The sequence below is a fragment of the Mirounga leonina genome, unplaced genomic scaffold, assembly GCF_011800145.1.
Source record: "Mirounga leonina isolate KUSES-001 unplaced genomic scaffold, KU_Mleo_1.0 Mir_201, whole genome shotgun sequence".
Lineage (NCBI taxonomy): Eukaryota > Metazoa > Chordata > Mammalia > Carnivora > Phocidae > Mirounga > Mirounga leonina.
The window spans coordinates 32,070,008-32,084,809 of record NW_023270504.1 but is presented as its reverse complement, the minus strand read 5'-3'; the positions used below and the strand labels follow the sequence as shown (position 1 = coordinate 32,084,809).

Genomic DNA, 14,802 nt, shown 5'->3' with positions numbered 1-14,802 from the left:
TAAAGTGATATTTCACACAGCAGTCTGTCTCGTTCACAGTAGGGTCTGCCCAAATTTCCAGTCTCCACTTTGTGAAGTTGGACCCAGGCAGCAAGGAGACGGTCCTGGTCTTATTTCTGGGTTTGTCACCCTGACAGCTGCTAGTGGCTGAAGGACTCCTGGGTTCTTGGCAAACCATCCAAGAAGGCACAGTGTGACAATGGTGTGGACATCGGTGGGAATCCTGACCTCTCACACCAAGGATCCAACCTCTTTAAGCTTCGATAGCCTCATTTATAACAGTGGGGATATTAGTATGTCCTAGAGTCCCAGAGTTGTCGTGTCCTAGAGTTAATGTGTAATTAAGTGACCTAATTCATGTGAAGTGCCTTGTGCTGCGTAGCAGTTCGTAGAGCTCAGTGAGTGTTCACTATCGCTGTTGTTATCATCCTTGGCCCTTCCTCTCCTGGCATGGCAGAACCTCTGCTTGGCCCATTTAAGTGTGGAGCAAATCTTGTTTTTTTAGAATCTAGTCCATGTGCCCTGCTCTGGCTTTCTCCTACCAGGCCCAATCATAGCCTCAATGAGAGGAAACTCAGGGAAAGTGCTTTGAGATCAGTGACAGCATAAATATTGTAGCAGGGAGGATTTTTGCAAAATGTTCTTCTAACCGAAAAGGTCTGCTCCTACTGATGGACTTCAGAGGTCTCATCTCCATGACCTCTGTGAATTTAGGCAGCAGCTTGCCCTGGCTTTGCCTGGTTGTGCTCCCTTGCACATCCTTGCCTGTTTGGGCTGTGCGAGACCCCATGGTAAGCCCTGCAGCGAGCCGAGCAGACCTGACCTTGCTGTCAGAGAGCTCGCAGTCCAGGGGGAGCCCACCCACATCGAACAGTCACACACAGCGATAGATTGTTTCAAATGCAGAAACAGATACCTGTCATGATGGAATGCTGACCTTGAGGACTACAATTTCTGGCCCTCATCTCTCCTAGGAGGCTATAAATTGAGAGGTCACCCTCTCTTCCCAAAAGGACAGAGAAGTTGGTTGTCTGTGTTGTATTTTGTTCTGGTGTAGCGATTCTCCCCACTTAAAAACTTTCTAGGCTGACAACCAAGTGGCAGGGGGTGGTCTGCCTCACACGACATTCCTCCTGTACTCCCTTCCTCCTAGCCTCTTCAAAGGCCAGACCCAGAAATTCAGGTACGGAAAACAGCCAGAAAATGTAGAATGAGCTTGAGTTACTGAATTTACACTGTGGTGTAAGGTGCATGAGGTAAGGAGCCTGGTGAGACTCAAAGGACAGCTCCAAGGTCCCAGGGAGATATGACCTGGGAAGGAACAGTTGGCAATACCTGTTCGTCTCTCTGTCCTTCACAAAGGGAGGGAGGCTGGTTTGCCTGTCTCAGATTTCCAGAAGCAATGTAGCCAGGCCTCTCAGAAATGGACTGAGAGCTGGTAGCTTATGAAGAGAGGCAAGGGTTGACCTTTCCACCCGATTTTTTATGCTCTGTGCTTCACTTGCTATTTTCCCTTGGTCCTTGAGCTGTCGTAAAACTAGCCAGGGTGGCACTCAGAGCTCTAAGTGAGGCCCCATTGCCCTCATCATGGAGTATTCATTGCTCACATTATGCCCAGTGCCACTGCCCTCGTGACAGGGCACACGGTACAAGGAGCTGGAAAGCTGCAGTGAGGACTCCTTGAGCCTGCTGACTCCAGGGGTAACCTTGTGTGCCTGGCTGTGAAGGAAGGACAAGCTGGCCTGCCTTCTACCCACCTAAAGTTTTAACAAATTTACGTAAGATTTAAGATGAGCGTAGTAGTCATTCTTATCCTTATTTCATATTTGAAAGATGTTAGGTGATATACGTTGGGTTACACATTATTGATAAGTAGTAAGAATGTAAACAAATGAAAACACAAAAGTAAGGCAAAAATAATACCTGAGTAAGTCATGAAAGTAAGTCACAATCCAAATGCCAAGCTTTCCGTGGCCCAAATTCTTATGTTTACTCACCTTAAACTGCCTCCTCTCAACCCTTCCACTGCAGTTATGTTCTACCTTCTTTTGTCATTGCCGTGTTTGCATCTTAGCTCCTCATGAGAATAAGGATCTTTTCTATGTCACCTTTGTATCCTCTGCAGTGTCTAGGAAGTGCATTACAAGTAGAAGATGCTAAGCAAGTTTTCGTGGGTGGATGAATGAATAAGTGAATGAAGTAGTATTCACCAGAGGGAGCTGCCTACAGTAAGGAGCTGACCCTCTTTATTTTTGTACCTACTGGGTGAACTTTAATAGGTACTCAAAAATGTTCATTGAATGAATGAAGGAACGTGTAAATGAGTAAACAGATAAGTGAATAGCCTGAATCCCAGAGTGTAACACAAACATGAAAATCAGGAAAATCCCTAACCTTCACAACATTTCTCCAAGGCAGGTATTAACATTGCCTCCTTACTGATGAGGATGCGGAAACTCCGCAGAAGTAATCAGCTCAAGGTCATACAGCTGGTAAGGAACAGAGCCAGTGTGGTCCTGTGAGAACTGGCCACCTGAGAAGTCGTGGGCAGACAGCCTCCAGGACTGCCCTCCCTTCTGACTCGGCTGAAGTATGGGAGTTCCCAAAACCACCCTCAAGTTCATTAATTTGTCAGAACTCACTAAAAGGTTTATACTCATGGTTATGGTTTAATTACAGGGAAGGATACTGATTGAAATCAGCCAGGTGAAGAAGTACACAGGGCAGAGGCCAAGAAAATACAGATGCGGACCTTCCATCATCCTCTCCCTGTGGAGTCAGGGCAGTGTTACTTTCTTGGTATTAATGTGTGACAAAGTCCGTATAGTGTTACTCACCCAAGCCTTGATGTTAAGAGATGTATTGGGGCTCCATTACCCAGGCATTGACTGATTGATTATCTATGTGGTGTGATTGATCTCAGTCTCCAGACCAACTAGTACTGCGTGATTCAAGCCTAAATTATTCGTCTTTCAGACGTGGTCAGCCCTCTCCCTAAATCACATTGTTAGACTATCCACCGTGACCCAGGGATTCCAGGGAAATAAGACATTCCCATCAGGCAGGACCTCCGGGGGGCTTAGGGTTGACCTCCCAGGCCCCGAGACAAAGGCCAGGCCTCTTTGAGGAAGGTGGGATTCTTTACTGCACAGGTACTAATAGCGCTAGGAGTGGGGTGTCATTGACCTTCTCACACTGTATTCACTGGTTCCTTCTCTACGTGCACAACCCCACTCCGGGTGGGGAGAGAGCAGCCCACCATCACAGGAAGACAGACTGGACAACAACCCCGTGCGCGACGCCTCTGGGGTTTGGGGCTCTCTCATCCCAGCGGTTGGGCCCTGCTGGATTGTAAAAGCCACATGTCCTCCAGCCCAGTCAACTACACATTTCTCACTAAGGGCAAAGCCTCTCCTGAAAAAGACTTCTGGGGAATTATCGGACCATGAAATAGGTCTGAGAAACTTCGTTGGTGCGGTGATGATTGGGGTTTTTCTCCTGCTTTACAGCCCCACTGAGGGTACTGAATTTTATTCTTGTACCACCTGTTGACTGCTCACTCTGCCGCAGGGGAGGAGGGTAAAGATGCTCTGGGGTGGTGGCCATGAGAGTGGAGGTCTGTGATTTTGGCTTGCTTAAGTCACAGCTAGTGTCTCTGGCATTTCAGTGCCACTTCCCTTTTCGAGCTGAGCACTGGGCTCTGTGCCGTCAGGGAGAATGGTGGAAAACGTGGCTGGTTGTCAAGGGTGATGGTCCCAGGGATGCAGTATTTGTTTCCCTGCTCTCCCCATGGTCCCTGTTCTGCAACTTCAGTGAGCGGTGCCTTTGCTGCTGTGTTAACTGTGCATTCCTCATAGTGTCGCGCTCCAGGGCGCACATCGGAGGGGCTTCGGGAATGCTGCGGGACTGAGTGCGTGGCCTTCACTCCAGCACACGCACCTCGATGGCCAGCCCGTCTGTGGCTAAAACTGCAGTTCAGGCCTCCTGGAGGCAGCTCTTTCTCACCGTGCTTCCCACCAGAGCTTTCCAGCCCACCTGAGTCAAGCAGATTTGAGTTCCTCAAATCAAACAGTAGATCATGAGGAAAGGAGACTTTCTCTCCATTCTTGATTCCTGGGGTCATGCGTTCATATCTGAATGGGTCCACGCCCCCTACTGTCTCTGAGGGCCTCTAAAACTGAGCTTGGTGGAGTGCTGTTCACCAAAGAGAGGGCCCCACCAGACTGGACTGTTGGCTCATGGGGCTTTATGTAGGGGTTACGTGTACGTGTGTGTTTTCTCTGGCCCTCTACTCACTCTCCTTCCCCTCGTGTGTCTTACCGGGGCGGGGGAGCACGCTGCACCCCTCCGTGCCTGTCCTCTCTCCCTTCCTGCCCAGCAGTTGCTTTGCTGGGACATTTTGCCTCCAGTTGTGGCTTTTAACTGTCTCCTCACTTTGGTTGTGTGGTTGTTTCCCCCACAGCAGTTCTGAGTCCGAGATGGAGGAAGAGGAGGAAGAGGAGCCTCCTCTGCCCACCTCAGACCTGGGTGGCGTTCCTTGGAAGGAGGCTGTGAGGATCCATGCTCTTCTGAAAGGAAAGAGTGAAGAGGAACTAGAGGCCTCAAAGAGCTACGGGCCTGGGAATGAAGAGGAGGAGGAGGAAGAGTATGAAGAGGAGGAGGAGGAGGAAGAATATGAGGAGGAGGAGGAAGAGTCTAGTGAAGGTCAGAAAAAAAAATCTCTTCTCCTAACTCTGACCCTGTCCCATCCCAGAGGCAGTCTGTTCCATGCCTGAGTAAGGTTTCTGTGGCTGGAGTCACACAGCTGGAGTCTGGCACACAGATGTGCCTCCCACAGCCCCAGAGACCATCCCTCCTGCCTCTTTCTGACCTTAGTTTCGGGGGCAGAGGAGGCCACTGACAATAGAGTCCCTTGTGCACACTCTGAGGAGAAACTGGACGTGGAAGGCAGAGGGTCAGCAGAAGGACTTCATCCAAATAAGGTTACTCATCCTCCTATCCTCATTTTCTCTCTTTTTTTCCTTAGTTTCAGTTAAAGAAATTTATTTTAATAAAGGGAATTTAGCTTTCTAGAGGATTCCCTGACTCAGAGTCCAGGATATTGGAGGCTGCAGAGCACTGAATCTCACTCTGCTCAGAGCTGTAGTCACTGAGGAGGGGCTAGGTGCCCACGAGACAAGGCTCGGTTGATGACAGGTAGTAACGTGTTTGGACCAGTGTCCTTAGAAGGAGCATCTGTTCCAGCACTAAGTCAGTCTGGTTGGCTCTGACTTGAAATGTTTCAGTTCTGTCCCTGTCTCTGGCTGTGTGTGTCTTTGAGTGATGAGGAAGAACTTGGTGGGTCTCCTTTTCTTGCCTCTGTAAGAGAGAGGGTCATTCTTTCCCTGCCCTGGCTGCACAGAAGTCTGGTGGGTGGTAAGGAAGAAACTAGGGCAGGTAGATACCTGAGTCCCCCTGACAGCGGTGCCATGTCAGTTCACGGCCGAGCTCTCTCCCCAGGGCGCATGGAGTGGAGAAGGACATGGGCCTTTAAAGCACCAGCCCTTCCCAGCCGTTGTCAGAGGAGCATGTTAAATTCAGGACAGCACTGGGCCTCGTAGAGTTGGCACTAGATTTCTCTGCTGCTCTTCCTGCTTACCTCTGCCCCTCCCTGAATTCATGTGCTTGGCCGCGCAGATCCCATCCCCGCAGCCTGGCACGGGAAGGCCCGAGTGCTGACCAGATGCAGAGCCCTTCCCAGACAGGATGCACAGTACTGAGACGGTCCTGAGAGCTGTGTAGCTCCCCCTGGTGAGGCAGGGCAGGCAAGAGGAAAGCACAGCCTCCTCAGGCCCCTAAGGGGCTTCTCCAGACCTAGTTCTCCTGCGCTCTTCCCTCCAAAGATGGAGGCTGGGGTGAGGCCTACAGAGGCAGCCCTTGGTGGCCTGTCCCTCCCTCCTCATTCTGATGAGAAATGTGTAAGGTCCATGTAAGAAGGAGGCAGGCCGTGGGCCGGGAAGCTGTCAGCTTGAGTTCTCCATCCTGCTGTGGCTGGCTCAGGCTCAGGGCTGCCCCCGTGTCCATGTAGTCAGGGGGGCGATCGTGCTCACAGTGCATCGGGGGAAAGGTATTTTGTTTGTATCATTTCAGACGTCATTATCTCTAGCTGGTGATTCATATGTCCGGTGGCTTTAGCCCCAGACACAGCTTAAAGTCAAAGTCTGTACCCTTTGTGGGAGAGTTTAGCCCTGCTTTCCTCCACACAGACTTAATTTCCTGGATCTGGAACTAGCGTCAAGAACCAGCCTGCAGGGATGGGATTTAATGGGAGAAACATACCGACAAATTCAGCCCAACCCTGGGCCTGTGTTCCTAGCCCGTGGTGTGTGTAGCTTCTGGGCAGTGGACTTCTATGGCTGTGTAGACAGTGACAGGCTGTTCTTGCCTTGCACCTGAAGATAACTCTTCTCTATTCTCTTTCCTCCCTTCCATTCTCTCTTCTCTCTGTTTATCCCCGCGTGGGATTCTTGATGCTGTGTTTGTGGGTGTCTGGCTCCCCCTGCTGTAGAAGGGGAGTACTGCCCCTGGGACAGAGAACTCCTGCAAGGCCAGTGGCTCCAGCAGCTGTCAAAGGAAGAAGCTATGGGTACACGTAAAGGTACCCGCTCTGCCCGTTGCCCACCTTCTGCCCTGGCTCCCTAGCAGCCATCCAGAATTTGCCTTCAAGAGCAGGTCCCACATGAAAAGATCTGTGCTTTATAAAGCTGCCCTGGCAGGCTTTGGCACGTACCTAGCTCGGCACCTGTCCCTGGGCCAGCTTTCATGAATGGTCATGTACAAAATAGAGAGACAAAGGAGAGTCAAGGGGCAGTCAGAGGAGAAGACTCCAGAAGCAGCCTTATTGAATGTGGCCCCGTCTGTGCCCCTTGTATGCTTTGCCGCAAGCCCCATGCTCTAGCAAAGACCTGGCCTCTTCTACTGCAGAGAACCTCAGGTTGCAGTCACGGCGCCTGTAAGTGGCGGAGCGGCATGGGTACCGTCACCAGCAGAGGTGCCCAGAGCCTCCCTCCACTGTGCCTTGTAACCTTTCTTTGAAAAAGGAGGACAGGCTGGCTGATAAGTCCCCAAGGCTTCATTTATGAACAGGATGCAGAACATTATCTGAGGGTGAAGACTCACTGTCTTCTCTTTGTTGCTTAGAAGATGAAGACAGCATCCACATCTTTCTCTTTGACTTACCTTCCTTAGTCATATGACATTCAAGCTGTTGGGTGACTTTGCTGGGATTTAGCCCCATCCAACACCATAAAAGCCGGTTGACCTTAGGAAAATGAATCTGTGGAGACCAGCAGTTCCAACGAGAGAGTGCATGCGGGGTTACCACCCCACATTTAACACAGCATGGTGCCCGCACCCACATTTGGTGGTCTTACTGGTACTTTCTGTCCATATCACGTTCTCCATTGCTTAAAAATCAAGAGGTTGTGTTAAAAAAAAAAAAAAAAAAAAGAGGTTGTGTGATCGTGACGCCAAAGCCAAATTGTCCAGTTAGATTGTTGAGAGTGGGCTCCCATCAGGAATCCCAGAGTCCTTCAGATCAGGTGGCACCTGCTCTTGCTGCCTGAAAAGCCTTCCTCCCTCCCGAAGTGTCCCCTCTCCAAGTCACTGGCTGTTCCTTTATTTTATCCCAACTGTATGGCATGGTCCAAGCACTGATTATAGGGAGCTTACAGGGCAGGGGCTGCATGTATATTCCTTGGGCTCTGGCAGCAGGAATAATTTGAAGGGGCTGCTGGTGAGTTCTCATTTAGCTAAAAAGGCAGGTCTTGTGTCCAGAGGGGAGCAGTGGGGCACCAAATGGAGTTTTAAGGAAAAGGGTTTTGACCTCAGAAAAAGCAAAGAGGTATTGTTTTATTCCTTCCCACGAACCCCCAAAGCTTTGGGAATTTACAGGATAGAGCTCTGCTTCCTCTCCCAGCCATCGCCTCCCCAAACTCCCATTTTTCCCCATTGCCCTGTCCCTGCCACAGACCAGCATGCAGCATGAGACCTATTATGGAAGGGGGATTTTTTTTCTCTCTCTAGCTGCAAAAGATAAACACTAAAGTACCAACAAAGTAAGTTTCTATCCTGCGTGAATTAGCTGGTTCATGACAGAATGATACTGCCCCATCCCACTTCTCTCTTGTCAGTTGGCTGAAATCTCAGAGGAGAAGCAGTCAACATGACAGGTGGCGGTAGGCACTGTGCTGAGTACTCATGACCTGGAGGGGTGGCCCTTCAGAGGCAGTTGTAACCTGCTCTTTCTTCTGACTGGGCATTTGGGTCCCTCAAATGCAGATAAGATGAAAAGAGCATCAGAAAGGAGAGTTCTTTCTGTTTGGAGTTGGAATGTATGGTTCTCTTCGTTGAAATTAACAGTATAAGTGAAGCTTGAAACAACTAAATCAAGCTGAACAAGTGGGAATCGTGTGTGTTGTGTGTGTGTGTTTACACTCTCAATTTTTGCCTCTTTCTGATTCAAACTGATCCTGGCAAATACAGTAACTTTTCTTTCTGTTTCCTTTTCTGTGGTGTTTCATCCCCTCCTTTCCTTGACTGTTTATTTTCTGCTTCCTTCCTCCATCATCTCTCCCTTCCTTCTCTCCTCCACCTCTGACCCTGGTATACTAGTCGGGAGCCAGAGGCTACAGCAGATCATAAATCCGGCCGACCCCTTGGAGATCCAGGCTGATGTGCACTGGACACATATTCGCGAGAAAGAGGAGGAGGAGCAAATGGTACCAACCTCTGAGTCCTCCACTTCTAGAGGTAACTGTTCCAAGATCCAAGGTCCCAATGCCCCTCAGAGCACCTTCTGTCCCTGCTTCCCCTCTCGTTGCTGCAGAGAACTCTTCCGTTAGGATCAAAGCCATCAGTTTGATCAAAATGTAAGCCAACGATCCATTTTATTTTCCTGATGTTAATTGTGACCACTACCCTTAGCTATTGTTTGAGGATATGTAAAGTTCTCTATGGGTTAAGAGGTTGTGAGCTCTTTCTCCATGGATGCAAACTAGTAAAATGAACTTGACCTTGGGAAAACCAAGAATTTGCTTTCTTTCCCCATATGACTAGACAGGGTTCCTCTGTCCACTTGGTAAAATGTTCTGGTGCTTTCCTTGTGTGGTGTGTCTTGAGTGTGAATGTACATTGGCAGAACAGGGTGGGGGACTATATTTTGAACTGAAATGAAATTTGAAGAAGCGATTTCAATCCAGGAGGCCTTTAGAGTAGATAGACTAATGTTCAGCTCTAGGTTTCAGGTGAGACGGTCTGTGTTCCACAGTAGGGTGAGGACGAACTTTAGCCTGACCTCTTCTAGGAATAGCAAGCAATAAAAGGGGGAAATGGAGACTGCTGAGGGATGTGGTTGCTGCCGTGCCATTCTCCACGCCTTCCAACCTCAGCATACCCACTGTCCAAATATGGATCCTTGGCGTCATCAACCTCTGTCTCTCACTCACTTTTCTTCATGCTTCTGTTCAGTGCCTGATGGGGCCACACACCCTGTAAGGCTCTGAGTAGACAAAGGGGGTGCTCCCTGCCTTCATGAAGTTTAGCCCTTCACGGGGACATCTGGTTCTCCCCAGCCCCAAGTCTTTACCTATAGGCAAGACCAACCTCTGTTAACTACTTTTGCAGCAGCATAAACAGTCAGCAGGAGTGAGGAGAGAGACCCTGCTGAACAGGGACGTCGGACTGGCCTGCAGCATGGGGTAGCTCCGCAGCCTTGAGCTGCAGTTGACCCTCCCTATGCTTTCTCTCCTTTTCTCATCCTGAATGCCTACAATGGGACTGGGTTACAATGGGACTGGGACCCCTTGTCGGTGCCAGACAGGCCTCTGGCTTGTAACATCTCTCAGTTTCTCTTCTGTTCGGGGCTCTAGGATGACCTCAGCTCTCCTCACGGGGAGCACGCATTCCTGTGTAACTTTGTATCTATCGTCTGTTTTAAATTCAGTGCCTGACCTTCCCTCCATACGCCGCGCAGCCGTGCAGGCCTGGCTGGAGACAGTCTCCGGAGGTAGTCTGGTGATGTTTGTTCTCTCCCCACTCACCATAACCACTCTCTCTTGGCAGCTCTGCTCATACCTTAACACTAGAATTCTGGTCCTGCTGCTAGTGCATGCCAGGGTTGGGAGGGGGGGCACATGCATGCCTCATTCAGGCAGCCCATCCTTGCATGGACCGGATGCGCACCCCACGCCCTTCAGGGAAGGTCTGGAGGAGGGCAGTAGCATAGACAGAACTGACTAAACTTTTTATTTTTATTTTTATTATTATTATTATTATTATTATTACGACTACTACTGCTGCTGCTGCTGCTGCTGCTAAAGGTTGAGTAAAGGCCAAAGCTGAGGGAACATTTTTAGCAGTGATTTTTAAAGTCTGTAGAAATTAAGTTGTGTAGCAGTTGGGTATAAAAATAGAGGAATTGGTTAATATTCCACAAACCCACCAAAGTACAGAAAAGACTTGCAGTACTCAGGGACTTGTGGAAGACTCCTCAGTGAAGAGGGGGTAACAGAGGATTGGTGGATATTGTCCAGCTCAGAGGGACAGGCTGGGTATAACTAGACGCAGCGTCCACTGGGTCTGCATACTGAGGTGCGGGGTCTGTTTAAATACTTAGGCCAAGAGATAGCTCAGAAACCTTGGTTGTCCTTCCTAACCTTTTCTGGAGAGGTATTTCTCAACGCGGGCCATAGCAGTGCTCAGCGAGGGCAGGACAGTTCTCTGCATTGCAGGACATTTAACTTCCTTGGCCTTGGCCCTCGAAACGTCAGCCATGCAGCCTCTACCTCCTGCCGCAGCCATCCAGGCAACAACCAAAAAATGCCCTACACAATATCAAATACCACTTGAAGAAGAGTAGCATTGCCCCCCTGGTTGAGAACTGTGGTCCTAGTGGTTGCTTCTGGGATGGGTAGGATTGGAGCTCATGGATCTTTACCACCAGCCTCTTACCAGCCCAGCCCATTGTCCTCACTCGCAGCAGGAAGAGTGGACACAGGCACACAAGTCACAGAGCCACAGGGAGCCAGACCCTAGCTGGCTGGGCATCCCTCCTAGTTAGTTAGTCACATCTCCCACCATGGCTGGAGAGGCTGAGGTATCAGGACTTCCCAGCTGGCAGCTGAAATAAAGCAAAAGCTACGTATGTCTGTGATTCCTAGCTTCCATAGTGTGTGGCAGCTTCTAGCACTCTGCACTCCATCTTAACCTGGGTTGAATCTCCCAATTCCATCCCTCAAGCTGCGTTTCTCCAGTATCTGCTGCTGCATTGATATTTCTCACTTGTTTGTTTTTTAATATATGTGACACTTGTTCCTTTCAAGGTACTCCCAAGGACTGTAGACTTAGTACCTTTCTGACTCTACAACAGACATTTCTTTTCTTTTTAAATTAATTTGCTTTTTTATTATGTTATGTTAATCACCATACATTACATCATTAGTTTTTGATGTAGTGTTCCATGAGTCATTGTTTGTGCATAACACCCAGTGCTCCATGCAGAACGTGCCCTCCTCAATACCCATCACCAGGCCAACCCATCCCCCCACCCCCTCCTCTCTAGAACCCTCAGTTTGTTTCTCAGAGTCCATAGTCACTTTTTAATAGCAACTCTGAGTCAGAGAACCATGTGAGGGCCAAGGGACCGGGGCTGGGATCAGGCTGACGTGGGGCAGTGTGACTGGAACAGTGCCAGACTGGGGAGTCCTGTTGTGGTCTCCTTTGTGCTCACATCCGGTGCACTTGCCAACAGAAGTATAAATTACCTTCTTGATGCCCAGACACTCATAGATTTACTTGGGCATGCGTGTTGGGCACAGTGGACCCTAGCGGGATGAGCCCTGGTTCTGTTTCCCCTGGGTTGGGGTGACTGCCAAAGGAGAAAAGTGCTGGGGGAAGAGAGGCATCTGTGTCCCCACCTCTTCAGAAATGGTGTCATAAAACCATGAGCTCGTTATCCAGACAGGAAGCTCAGGTTTGAGGAGGCACAGAGACTTGTGTGTTCCTCAGAAGTCCCACTTCATGGTGTATGATGAACTGAAACAGCAGTATTACCACACAAAGATTTTAAACCTGTGGAAATAATTGACTAGTTTTACCCCCAGTATTTTTCCCCACAAATGCTACCATCACAGGAAAGCATCTTGGCATTACCAGCTCCACAGTATCTCAAAAGGAGGAGTGTGACATTAACTATTCGCCAGCCTAGGATTTATTCTGGAACTCACCCGTCTTTCCCCGGAGTCCATTCCAAACCTATTTTGAATGGTTCTCCAGAATTAGATGCAAGTCACCACCTTATTTTTAATAAGCTGAGTAGACAAAGGGGGTGGTAAGATAATTATACAGCTTAAGGAATTATTTTTATTGTTGTTTTTTTTGTGTTTGTTTTTTTTTGAGAAAGAGTGTGTGTGACTGTGCCAGCAAGCGGGGGTGGGGAGGCATGTTCAGAGGGTGAGAGAGAATCTGAAGCAGGCTCCATGCCCAATGTGGAGCCTGACGCAGGGCTCGATCTCACCACCTTGAGATCATGACCTGAGCCGAAATCAAGAGTCAGACACTCAACTGACTGAGCCACCCAGGCGCCCCAAGGAATTATATATATTTTTTTTAACAAAAACTCCTGTGACTAGGTCAAGCCAGCATCTTCAGAGTGCCCCTTCCCTGTCTTCCCCACCCCACCTCCACAGGTAGTCACTTGATTTTTATCACACTCAGACCTTGGTGTCCGCACTCACCGTGCACATGCTCACCGTAGCAGGGGTACAGATTCAAGAGGCTGGACAATGGGAAGACCAGTGATTTGAGAGGGCCTGGTCCTTGCACGGCCTCTCCTTGTGGTACCGTCTTTGAAGAAATCTCCCCAGCTCTGCCACCGCCAGTGCCCTTGCTGCCCACCCGACCCCTTGGGCTTGGAGTCTCCAGCTCTTGGATATGCAAATGTAAACATAACCCCTTTTCCTGAAGTGAGAACAATTAGGACTGTTTGGTGAGTGGCTGTGCTTCAAACCCTAGAAGAAGCCCTCAGGACCCCTGACCGACGGGGACTGTCAGTCCCAGGGACCACGGGATCTCACGGCATCCTTTAAAGCAGCATGCGTTGCTTTCTCAATTGCTTTCTCTTACTCCAAACTGTTAGTGTGAGCTCCAGGTGTGCAGAGGTTGGGAACAGGTCTGAATGAGAGAGAGTGTGTGTGTGTGTATGTTTGGGGGCTGGTTCCTCCTGAGGAAAATGAAGTCGACAAGTGCTTTGCCTCATTCTGTAGCACTGAAGGGCTATTCTTGAGTCTAGAAAATGAACTTTACATATCCCCTCACCATCTCCCTCATGCTTTAAAAAACAACAACACATTTCTCTTGAGTTACCCCAAGCGAAGCTGCAACCTCTGCCATTTGAAAGGGGAGGGAGGTGCCCTCGGGGGTCCTCTTGGTCCCTCACATGGCAGTGATTTCACCGACACATAGCACGGAGCTGCTAGATGGAGCCGTGTGGCCTCGGTTTCCCCCAGCCCCTCTAGTGAATCGTTGTGAGGATTCAGTGACTCATGGCATGTGACGCAGCCCAGAGCTGCTGTTGCTGCTGGGCCCGGAGAAGCAGCGTCTCCCCTCTTCTCACACCGAGGAGTTTCCGGCAGCCCCGGGGGAGGAGGGGAGATGAGCAGACCTGATGCTGCTCTCCCTCTTCCACTTGACCCTGCTGGAGTTGAGCAGTGCTAGTCCCGTGTGTTCAGGAAGGACCCTGGGCCTTCGCCAGCACCCACACTGCTTTTAGCTCCCCCAAGTCTGGCTGACGTCTGCCTTGGGGTCCAAATCCAGACACTTCGGAATCCATCTCCCTGCTTCTCGAGGTCTTCACACTGCAGCCCTGGGAAGACCACTGCCCCCTTACACCTGCACAGGCAGTCTCTCTGTCCATCTGTCTGTCCTTTTCTTCCTTCCTTTGAACCTTTCTGCTTTACAGTCCCATTTGATGAGAATGACCTGGAGGAAGATGTGGATTCGGAGCCGGCAGAGATAGAAGGGGAGGCAGCGGAGAATGGGGACACAGGGGACACTGGTGCTGAGCTGGATGATGGTACGGGGGACCCCAGAGCCTCCCCTCTCCACTGTGCTGACCGCCCTCTTCCCCACTGTGTGAATGCAACTCAGGAAAGATCATATGCGTTAAAGCAAAAGCAAGGCACTCAGAAGAGGCTGCCATTAGGTCCCCTGCTCGCGTTCCTTGTCCTGGCACTAACTTGAATGTGTGTCATTCCACCCCTAAGCCAGCAGACAGCAGAGCCTGCGTTCAGTGAGCTGTGGTTGAGAAACTGAGCAGACTGGGTGCTTTAGACAAGGGCCTCTAATTCAGTGGATGTCCTCTGAAATGTAGCTGCAAGGAGATGGTATTTTAAGAATTACAGTCTACTTGTTGGGGAAAAGGGGGCAGGGACTAGCCTGAAAGAAATGAGAAGAGTCCAGACAAGCCTGTGAGGGAGCACGGAGTCGCTGTGGTGTTGCAGGAAACACAGAACATTGGTGAGTCCACGAAGCAAGGCCTGCCCTTCACAGGCACGTGCACTGTGTTTCTCTCTGTTCTGGTCCATCAGGTGCCGTCTTGTGCATTTGGCTTTGATGAGAGCACCATGTTGCAGAGAATAAGGGGCTTTGGGCCAAGTCTCTCACTGGGGACCAGTAGGCAGGGCCCAGCTGTGGCACAGGTCTACACCTCAAGATGCTGGTTTGGCTGCTTTCTGGGGATGGCAGGAGACTGGAAAAGAAGCAGGG

At 50.0% G+C, this 14,802-nt stretch overlaps 1 protein-coding gene across 1 annotated transcript in view; it reads left to right on the top strand.

Annotated features, from left to right (window-relative positions):
• Positions 1 to 14,802, top strand: part of MICAL3 (microtubule associated monooxygenase, calponin and LIM domain containing 3) — a 278,800-nt gene that overhangs the window by 229,185 nt on the left and 34,813 nt on the right. The window contains exons 28-31 of the mRNA XM_035028591.1: positions 4,463 to 4,704; positions 8,653 to 8,790; positions 9,983 to 10,045; positions 13,997 to 14,110. Coding sequence (XP_034884482.1) covers positions 4,463 to 4,704; positions 8,653 to 8,790; positions 9,983 to 10,045; positions 13,997 to 14,110 — 557 coding nt within the window. The remainder of the gene's footprint in view (positions 1 to 4,462; positions 4,705 to 8,652; positions 8,791 to 9,982; positions 10,046 to 13,996; positions 14,111 to 14,802) is intronic.